Raw genomic sequence first — 11,321 nt, 5'->3', positions numbered from 1 at the left:
AGCAGTAGCATGTGGAAGCGGAGGAGCAGTAGGGATAGCAACAGACAAAGGAGCAGAAACAGTCGGAAGAACGGGTGCAGGTTGAGGAACAGGCGGAGGAAGAATAGGCGGAAGAATAGGAACGGCAGGGACCACAGGAACTGCGGTACCCTGTACGTACGGAGGTGGCGACTTCATAAGATAAGACATTAAGGGATCCTCAACTGGCTCTTCCTTCTTTTCCGACTCCGTAGGCAAAGCGGGATAACATTTATCTACAGTCATACGCTGTAATCGGTCAAACACTTCCCTATCCTTGACCTCCTTATCACGCTGAAATTGCTCTGCTTTCTTCACTATGGTAGCAACATTATCTCGCTGATTACGTTTAGTCTGTCTGATTTCTTTCTGTCGGGCTTCTTTGCGCCACAACCGAAAGGCATCAAACATGGCCGGCCTTGACTTTCTTTCGAACAATTTAATCTCTAGATTATCTAAGATCGGGGCCTCGAAGCTACCATGAGGTGGCCAACGAAGGTCGCCGTCCTTTTTCGTGTATTTAATCCAGTAATCGTTAAAGGTAATTGGGCCTAGCCCATGCTTACTATAGAGCTCATAAGTGGGAGTTCCAACCGGAGGTATCGGACACGAGTCCTCCAGTCGGGAATCCATACCACATGGTCTGAAACAACTAAACAAAGTACTGCGACCAGGCATCTTGCACACTAGCCGAGTTTCACAAAACTTCAAGGGTTACGGGATTTACCAAGTCCCAGCAAAGAACAAAACCCTCGGTTTTTGGCGGCTGCAGTCGTCAAACAACACAACAAAGTACGCTAGCAAAGTGCCACCGACAAAAACACTCACACAGCGTTAACAACAAAAACACTCGCTAAAGTGTCAACAACCAAGAACTCTGGGAGCGACCCACAAATACTTAACTCAAAAATCGATGGCGTCGCCAGGAAGGCCCGTCAATCGTCTCGCTCTACCAAGGTCTACGCCAGGCGCCAAAACAGGTCTACAGTCAGGGCAGCAGTCCGTCGCAGCCGTCCGGAGGCGGGAATCTTCGCGGGAAAAGTCTTCGGGCCACTTATTTCGACAACAGGATCGATGAAGCGGAGTGCACCTTCCCTCGGAGATTTCACACGAAGTTCCTCACGATCGTCGGGCTTGGACCGGTACCACTGATGCAGCCCCACGTTGGGCGCCAACTGAAGGACTGGGTTCTTTAAGACCCAGCGGTGCCAGGGCACAACACCTGAAACCTTCGTGGGTAACCTGCTCCGGCGTACGAATCACAGAGACACGGGACACTTCCTTCGACGTCAAAGATTCAAGGTTTATTTGCTGCAGGGAACACAGAAGTCACGACAAGTACACCACGTGCAACTTGGGGAGACTGCTTCAAATTGCTTCTGTGGATCGCTCCTTTTATACAGTTTTTACCCATAAGACAACATGATACACAAAAGTTTACAACCCAGTTTTCACCATTATCCCCCAGAGGGGTCGCTTTGGTCATTTTGAAACACATGAGGTCCGGAACATAAGTGCGGAAACATTTGGCGGTTCCCAACTGTAAAACCCATCTTCCCACCATTAGTGAATTCCAATCAGCAGTAAAACAGATCGAAATAGGAACAAGAACAGGTGTAGAGGAAGACGGAGACAGTGGGGAGATCGGAAAGGGTGTAAAAGGGGAGGCATCGGGAAACACGAGATACAGGCATCAAAGGGACGTGCCTAATGAGATGCACGGCTGAGACAATAAGTCCGTGCGGCAAGATGAGCCTCGAGCGGCGCCATCTGCCTTACAGTAGCAACCCCCTCGTCATAAAGACACTTACAAAGAACATGTGTCTTCCGCAAATATCTTGGGAGTCCCAGGGTCGCGAAGCGGACAACGTCCGTTCGCTGGCTACTTGAGGGCAAGAGACAAAATGGATGCCGTATCTAAGATGGAACCCGTGGGTACAGATGAAAAACCCACATAACAAACGAACGGTTTGAGTTAGTACAGCGAAACTGCGCACACTTACTAAACTCGTCATTTGCGGTTCATGGATACCAGACTCGACCATATTCGTGCGAGTCGAAAACACCACTTACGATTGTCACGGAACCTCAAGCCGTTCCAGTTTTACATGAGGGATACCAGAATCCCCATGAATCCATGTGTGAAGATGTGCTCCCTGAGCGATCCTATAGTACCGCTCCAGGTCTGGAGCCCCAAGGCCCCCCTGTTCATACGGAAGGATGAGCGTTTGCTACTGCACCCGCGGCTGCTTCCCCCCCCCACGCCAGGCGGATGAGCGTCTGGGTAAGTTGCCGGAAAAAGGCTTTGGAAAGGACCACCGGTATATTCGTAAATAGAAAAAGAAACCTGGGGAGCACTACCATCTTATGAGTGCTATCCTGCCCATGAGAGAAAGCGGGAGTCTGGACCACACTTCGACATTATCCACCAGTTTGGAGTAGGCGACCCCATAATTCTCGCGAATCAGGATCTCCGGGTCAGTATGTATGCGTATCCCCAGGTAGCGGATGGAGTCCGTGGTCCATTGCAATGGGTATTCCGAGTCAAAAGGGAGTGTCACCGGTGTGAGGGGCAACGCCACTGATTTGTTCCAGTTGACGCGAAGGCCCGACAGAGCCCCGAACCGCACCACTTCCCGCAGCACCGCAGAGAGGTTAGTCTCCGGGTCCCGGACATATAGCAGAGTGTCATCCGCGTATGTTGAGATACCAATCTGGTACGTCGGAAAGTTAATCCCTTCGAACCGATGATACTCTCGTATAGCGCAGGCGAGGGGTTCCGCCACCATGGCGTACAGCAATGGAGAGAGGGGGCAACCCTGACGCGTGCCCCTTCCAATCTCAATAGGATCAGTGACTCGGTTCCCTATCTTTAGCCTCGCTGTGGGCTTGTAATATAGGGCTCCCAGCATTTGAAGAAACGGCTCACCGAGTCCAAACTTACGAAGGACCCTCAGCATGAACGACCACTCAACAGAATCAAAGGCCTTCTCCATGTCTAAGAAGATGACAACAGCTTTGTTTTCGTGCTTGACATATTGGATCGTGCCCAGTACCGTGCGGATGTTATAAGTGAGATTGTGTTATGTTATGTTATGTTAAATTTAGCTTATAAAGCGCGCGTACGCCCGTAGGCTTCATGGCGCTGTAGGAAGTTTCCAGAGCATAACACAACAACAGAAGGACCACTTAGAACGTCTGAGGATAGGCTTCTCTAAAAAGCCAGGTTTTAAAGGCTAGTCTAAAGGCTAGAATGTCCTCGTGTGACCTTAAAGAAGCTGGCAAGGAGTTCCAGAGGGATGCAGCAAGAAAATGAAAGGAGCTGCCGCCCTGACGTTGTTTCCTAACAACCGGCACTGTGAGCAAGTTTTTGTGGCCAGAACGGAGGTTGCGGGAGGGGGTGTATCTGGCAAGCAGGTTGATAATGAATTTGGGGCCTTTGCTTTGTAATGCCCTAAAGATAATGCAGCCGGTTTTAAAAGCCACCCTCTGGGCTACCGGCAGCCAATGCAGGTCTGCCAGGCCTGGCCTGATGGACTGCCATTTAGGAAGCCCACAGATCAGCCTGGCCGCCTGATTTTGAACCAGCTGCAGCCTCTTGAGCTGCCCGGCTGGAAGGCCCAAATATAAACTATTTGAGTAGTCCAGCCTAGACAGCACAAGGGCGATGGTCACCTGTATCAGGGCAGAATGGGTTAGGAAATGGGCAATCTTTCTAATCTTGCGCAGCTGAAAGAAGCATGCGGAAACAACTGACCCTACCTGACTTTTCAAGGAGAGGTCATCACTGAAGGTGACTCCAAGGCTCTTAACCGTGCGGGATTTGGAGGGGGGATTTCCCATCTCCGGAGGCCAGAATTGAGGTCCCCAGCTGAGTTCGCTCTTCCCAGGCAAGATCAGTTCAGTCTTGCCTGGGTTAAGTTTTAGGTGGTTAAGGCCCATCCATCTCTGGATATGAGCCATGACCTCCCTAAACTCAGTGACAGCATCCGGCGACCCTAGGGGGAAAACCAATTGCAGATCATCTGCGTAATTAAAGATCCACACTTTGAATTTCCTCAAGGAGTGCAAAAGGGGACGCAGGTATAAATTAAATAAAAGGGGAGACAGGGATGAGCCTTGAGGGACACCGCAATCGTTCTTAATTCTAGGGGCTGTGAAGGTGCCCAGTCTCACTGCTTGAGTCCGGTCGGACAAGAATGATTGCACCCAGCTCAGGGCAGTACCTCTGAGGCCTGCCTGCTCGACACGGCCGACCAAAATAGTGTGGTCGACCGTGTCGAAAGCAGCAGACAGGTCAAGAAGCACCAGTGCCTGGTGGACATCCCTGTCCGCGTTGCACCGAAGTGTATTCTGGACTGCCAGGGTTACCGTCTCGGTCAAATGGCCTGGACGGAACCCAGCTTGATTTGGCTCCAGAAATCCAGTGGTTTCCACAAAGTTGGAAAGGCAATTGGAGACGTGAGCCTCCAATATCTTGGATAGGAACGGCAACAGGGATATAGGACGATAGTTTGATGAGTCCTGAGGGTCCATACCTGGTTTCTTAATTAGAGGGATTAGCAAAGCGTGTTTAAAGCCAGTGGGTACCCTGCCCTGGGTCAGTGATTTATTTAGTAGGGGTAGAATACCCTGAGGGATAGTCCGACCGATTTCCGAGAAGATGTGGGGGGGGCAGATGTCGTTAGGGGATCCGGACTTTACCCTCGTCAAAAGTGAGGAAAAGGTTTTATCATCAATGGCCGGGAAGGTGTCTAATACAGAGGGATTATAAAAAACGTCATCCAGAGGAAGTGACGTTGGGGAGTTAGCAATGCTCGATTTGATAATGACAATTTTTTCTATGAAAAAATTATTCACGGAATCACATAGCTTCTGCGTAGGAGCTATTGAAGGGGCTGTCCTGTCGTTATCACAGAGTTCGTTAACTATATTAAAAATATCTTTGGACTTGTTGGATGATGATAAAATTTTTGTGGAGAAGTAGTTAAGTTTGTGTTGTTTTAAAATTTTTTGATAGCTTTTCCTAGTGACGCAAAAGGTTTCCCTATCCTGTGAAGAGTAGGTGGCTCTCCACTGTCTTTCTTTCTGACGTACCCCTAATTTAAGTGCTCTAAGTTCTTGAGTGAACCATTTGTGGGCATCATTGCCTCTGATGTTAGGTAAGTATACAGAGGGGGCGAACAGATCTGCTGCGTGAAGAAGCCAGGAGGACAGTGCCCTCTCATCATTGTGTGAGGGGACAAACCCAGCCTGCTCCGGGGCAACAAGGTCCGGGACCAGCAACGCTAAACGGGTCGCAAGTACCTTGGCATACAGTTTCGCGTCCACATTAATCAGCGACAGCGGTCGGTAAGAGCCACATTGATTAGGGGGTTTACCTGGCTTCGGGATGGTAATAAGCAGCGCCTCTCTCATGGATTTCGATATGCTGCCCTGCTGACAAATGTCATCAAACAAGAGCATCAAGTACGGGACAAGTTTGTCCTGAAAGGCCTTGTAGAAAGCCACCGTGAGACCATCCGCTCCAGGAGCGCTACCAGAGTTCATGCCCTCCAGCGCCTCCGTAATCTCCTCCTTCTGGATTGGGGCCATAAGGAACTCTCTCTGCCAGTCGGCTAAGAAGGGTATTTGGATGTAGCTTAAATAGTCGTCGATTTCCTCCTCAAGGTGTGCATCCCTCGAAGAGTAGAGTGCCGTGTAGTAGGAGTGAAATTCCGCCAGGATATCATGCTCCCCCACCACCATCTCCCCAGCAGCCGTCACTAACTCCTCAATGACCAATGGGGGCCTGCTGTTGCGCATCAGTTTAGCCAGGAGTGCGCCAGGCCGCTCCCGTTCCCCATAAACCCGTGCTGTCGCATATTTGCCCATATGTTTAATTTCCCTATCCGCCTCCTCCTGAAAGTCCTCTAGCAGGGACTTAAGTGTGATTGCGTCAGTGGCGTCACCCGAGTCCACCGCCTGCCGCTCCAGGTCAGTGAGCTGTGTTTCAAGCAGTTGCAGGCGGCGCCTGATAGCCTTGAGCACCCCAGAGTGCTTTGCCATAGTCATCCCTCTGATGTACACCTTGAACGCATCCCAAAGCACTTGAACGCTGTCTACCGAACCCACATTGGTTGCGAAATAGGCCTCTATGTCTTCGGCCAGTTCCCCTCTGAAAACCTCGTCTAGTAGAGAATACGGGGGGAACCTCCAGGTGAACGGGGGAATCCTCCTAGGAGGAGCTACCAGCAATAAGAGTAAGGGCGAATGATCAGACAGCGTGCGCGGCAGCACCGTACACCCCTTCACCGCATCGAGCAAAGAGCGGGAAACAAACCAGTAATCTATGCGCGTATGGAGGTTGTGGTAGGCCGAGTAATGAGTGAACCCACCTCGCCCCGAGTGTCTATGACGCCACACATCAAGCAAGTCAAGTTTCACACATTCCGACAATAGGAGCAACGCCGAAGCAGCAGGGGATCTAGGGGGGCCCGCAGATCTGTCCAGTTCTGGGTTCAACACCAAGTTAAAGTCCCCCCCCACAACATTCTAGAGCCCGCAAACTGCCTGCAGCTGTCGGCCAGCAAAGAATAGAAACCTGGGGAATCGTAGTTGGGGCCATACACATTCACCAGCAAGAGATCATGATCCTTCCCAACACAACGTGCAACCACATACCTCCCTTCCGGGTCCACCGCCACCCGTGTCAGCGACAATTGGGATTTGGGATTAGCCCAGGTGAGCACCCCCCTAGCATGCGTGGTGAACCCCGCAGCAACACAAGCGGGACCAAGACCCCTCATCTGCAACATAGGACTGGAAAGCGGCAGATGTGTTTCCTGCAGCAAAGCAAGGTCAATTCGGTGGCGCTGCAAGTACGCTAAGACCTTCCTGAGTTTGCGGAAATCGTTAAGCCCTCTTACGTTCCATGATAGCAATCGCAGAGAGCCTAGGGCGCTCTCTGTGCCTAGAGACTCAGTGGTCGACATAGCAGGTTAGAGAAAATAGTATGGCAGAGCAGACGAAGCATCAGACACAGTGCAGTAGTCGGCAAAAACAGACCCCCCACCCAACAGACCCCGAACCCCATACAACATATCAGCAGCAGCACAAGAACATAGCCAACAACAACCCACCCACAGCCGACCAACCCCAACCCGGTCAGACAGAGCATGGCACTACCCACCCCGAACCCAGTGCTTAATTTGTAAAATATGAAGTGCAGGTGCTCAAATGTTTGTCAGAGGCCACACCTACTTTTCTCTGGCTCCGCCCACTGGCTCCGCCCACTTACTTTATTAGCTCCACCCACATTTTCAACTGGCACTGCTAAAAGTCAGAGGTAATATATATCTGGCTGATCCGAATTTCAGCAAGGGAGCCTTCCTCATAGTAAGGTTTTGATAGGAGGTTCCCTTGCCCTGTGAACATTTTGAAAAAGAGTAACTCAAAAGTGCATTTAAAGCACAATTTTGGACTAAATAAGCTAAAATCACTAATGCATTGAAAAGGGACAGTTTCAGTGCAGTATGTGCTGATTTGGTGAAAGGACAATTCTGGGGTAGGGTATGCCATTTTTAACAGTCTATGAGTTCTAAGGTACAGTACAACTTTTACATAAACCAAAATGTTGTTAAAACACTCTAAACAGAGAAAGTGAATAACATCATGCAATGTACTTGAATTAGTCAGTCATCATGGCACTTCCAGTGGCCGAAGGGGTATGTGGTTCTTCAGTACAGTAGAGTATTTTATTAGAGAAACAATTGAAAACAAGAGGATTACCAAGTGGGCTTGTTACTATAACTTAGTCCTATATGTGCATTTATTAGACACAGATTAGTTAAATAAAATATGGAACTATGCAGTTCTGTATCACACATACACAACAGATTAGAAAAGAGGCATATATTCCAAATATGACTTTTTAATTAAAGATTTGTATCTTACCAATAAGCTCGGAAAAATGTAATCTCCACCAAAAGGACCTAGAGCTACCTAGGCCAAAGGAATAGGTAATGACGAGGCAGTTTGAATTTCACAGTATTGCAAGTAAGTCATAGCTATTAGTGCAAAATGGCCATAGTCAGTGCCATACAAAATCTAAACATATAAAGACAAAATAATGTAACATAAAACATATAAATACAAATAAATATGTTCTAAAATGAAAAAGCAAGGTAAGTATTATAAAAACAAAATAAATTATATAAAATATAATAAATATAACATCCAAACCAAGAGACAAATATAATAAAATATTAAATAAATTAACACTGTCAATCAATGCAAATAAATAACCTATATAAAGTGTACAACAATTACATTTCCCCAAAAGTCCAGTAAAGCCTAACTTTTTTAAAACATTGCAATGACCCATTTTTCAGTTGGACTGGGGCTGGCTAGCATCTATTTTTCTAGAAAAGCCCACACACAGTCTAAATCACTTGTGCATTCCAAGTCCTCCTCTTTCCTTGCTTTACTCCTAGTGTCATCAGCTGCTCTCCGTCCTTTTGCAAGCCATGATGGAACATAGGGGATTGGATTGAATCTCTTAAATGGTGGACCAACAAGATTTAAAAACATTAAAGAAGATATTGTTTCAGTCAGCAATGATGCTCTTGTAGATGTGCAAATAAGATTCATTTGAGAAAAGCCCCGCTCACATTCTGCAGTACTGATAGCAATAGTGTGCAAGGCCATCAAAAGCTCCTTGAACTGCCTTTTAATTTCTTTTCCTCCAGATTCTTTATACTCCCTGTACGCACGTATGGTTTCTCGGCTGGCAATGTTGAATCTTTTACACAGAGACTCAATGTCACTTTCACCATAAAGAACAGGTAGCTCATCAGGCCAGTACTGTTTGTATAAAACTTTCACTTCGTTAATCAGTGTATCATAGTCAGCCTTTTTGTCAGCAGAATTAGTACCGCCTGTAGACAACAAACTATTTCTCAGATTTTCTGCAAGGCTACGAAAAAACTGTCCCTGTTCAATGATTTTGTCAGTGGTCTTTCCTTTGTGCAGCATCACACCCTGGAATATATTTTCTTCCATTGCCTTTTTACACTGTGAGAAATGCTTCCCTTGCCGGTCTACCATTGCCTCAAACACTGCTATTTGCCGACAAATAGCCCGATGGGCATCAATGAGTGTAGAATCACGTTTCTGTAACTCGAGTGATAACTCTGATAACTCCTGAAGAGCATCATACATGAGGCCAAGATTAGCAACAAACTGGATAGATGATAATCGCCTTCCTAGGCCTGTGTACATATTTCGATTGGAACTGTCACGGGAAGCATCAACAGCTGCACTAGTAAAATGCTTGTAGAGAGCAGGATAAGCATTCCAAACAGCCTCTACTGTTCTAAAGCTTGATGCAACCCAACGTGTATCTAACACTCTACCTATTCTGCAAAGCTGAATGTCAAGAACTTCTGCACACTCCTTTAGCTCCAAACGGTTTTTAACAGATGTGGCAAACAGAGAATATAGCTTGTCGAGTAAGTTTTTGAAGTGATTTGTTGCGCCAATATCTTTCATGACATCATGAACGGCAAGTTCCAGGCGATGTGCTGAGCAGTGCCAGGCTACAATATTGGGAGAGATTTTTTCTTGCAACCTCTTTACAACACCACTGTGACGGCCAAACATCACTGAAGCTCCATCGCAGGCAACTGAAACCAGGCATTTGGAGAGAAAGTCCTCACTTATATTAATAGGATCTTTTTTTAGAGCAGACAGTAAACTGCTTACTATGCCGTCAGCTGACAAATCACTCAGCTCAATGAGGTCAACAAAAATATTAGCTGGGGAGTCCATGCCAGGTAGCTGCATTCGCATGTACACAATTAAAGAACTTTTCCTATTTAGCGCAGTGCCTTCATCTAGTAAAATACTTATTTTTGGGGAAAGTTCAATAATTTGAGCGAATATCTTCCTCTTCATTTCTGAGGATATGTGGCGTTGTATGTTTGAGCAAGCTACATTGGAGTGCAAAATTCGACCCATATCCACTCCATTTAACTGGTGGCAGTCTATCTCGGTTTCAAAACCATACGCTGGCCTGTTCCGCTTTGCTTCCTTATAAGCTACACGGAATATTCTGGATGTTGATGACATTTGTGAAGATTGAGCTTTTGCAGTTACTTGCAATAAAGAATCTTTTTTTGCATTTTCTAAGATTTTTAAAGTTGCAACATGAGCCTTGCTTTGTGCATGTTCTCCAATCTTTTTTCTCAATGATTTTTGCTGTTGTCGTGGATTTGTGCCATATGCCTTCACAGTAGAGTCAGTCCATTCTTTGGACAATTTCATTCCCCTGGATTTCTCAGCACCAAGATCACGGACTTGGCGACACACAGAACAGCCAAGGTTAGGGCCTTTAACAATTAACCACGGATGCTTGCGTTGGAAATACATCTTTTGATCATGTTTCCAACCTTTAGGAAGAATGCCTTTCCTAAAAACTGTGTCTGAATGTGGTTTCAGCGATAACGTGTCAAATTGTTTGCTAGTGCTTGGAGTTTCCTCTGTCTCAGTAGCAATCTCCACAGCATGATGCTGGTCATCTCGGAGAGGACTATCTTGTGTCTTTTCTTCTGTAGGTGTGATAACACTGCTGCTAGTAGTGGTGTCCCTCTCATCTAGTGCCTTCTCTCGCACTTCATCTTCTGTGTTGTTCCCTTCATCCACCGGAAGTACATGGTCTTTTTTAGGTACTTTATTAGTAGGCTCCCCATCATCTTTGGGCTTAAATTTTGTGAAGTAGCTTGAAATCTTCTTCTGCCCACTGTGTGACATTCTAGGGAAGCAAAGTGAAATAAAACATGCTAGACATGTGCGAAGTCTGATGTCAATTCATCTAAGTAATTACATGCACAATCATTTTTTTTTTGCAGTTTGCTCCAAAGAAATTTCTGCATCTGCACATATATTACCATCTACAACTGACTACAAGTATAATCCAAATGGATCTTACTTTGCCCACCCAAATTCAGACCTTTTCCAATTCATACGCCTGCCTGCCCTGCAGCACTCACTGAAAAGAGGCACAAAGTCTTTAAAGTTTGCCTCCCTTTTAAGCTTTGGCTTCCTGTAGTATGACAACTAAAGCAGGGTAAGGTGGAAGTGTGCAAAGTTAGTTACACACTGATTCACAAAAAGTATTCATTTATTGACACTCAAGGCCAGAATGGGAACCCAAAGCAGCCCTGGCAAGTTTTGTTAGACCAGCCCCCATACAGTGCATAGCAAGCAAGCTTAATGACTTCTAGAGATGTTTGCATGGGGGTCATTCTCCCCTCAAGAATATT

At 46.7% G+C, this 11,321-nt stretch overlaps 1 protein-coding gene across 1 annotated transcript; it reads right to left on the bottom strand.

Moving 5' to 3' along the window:
* Positions 1-8,412: 8,412 nt before the first annotated feature.
* LOC147663342 (E3 SUMO-protein ligase KIAA1586-like) lies at positions 8,413-10,809 on the bottom strand. The gene has a single exon (XM_086950510.1). It carries the CDS (start codon positions 10,807-10,809, stop codon positions 8,413-8,415), a length of 2,397 nt encoding a protein of 798 aa, XP_086806636.1.
* Between the last annotated feature and the right edge of the window lie 512 nt (positions 10,810-11,321).

This window comes from Lissotriton vulgaris, unplaced genomic scaffold (assembly GCF_964263255.1).
Source record: "Lissotriton vulgaris unplaced genomic scaffold, aLisVul1.2 SCAFFOLD_2799, whole genome shotgun sequence".
NCBI lineage: Eukaryota > Metazoa > Chordata > Amphibia > Caudata > Salamandridae > Lissotriton > Lissotriton vulgaris.
This window is presented reverse-complemented; position numbering and strand designations above follow the sequence as displayed.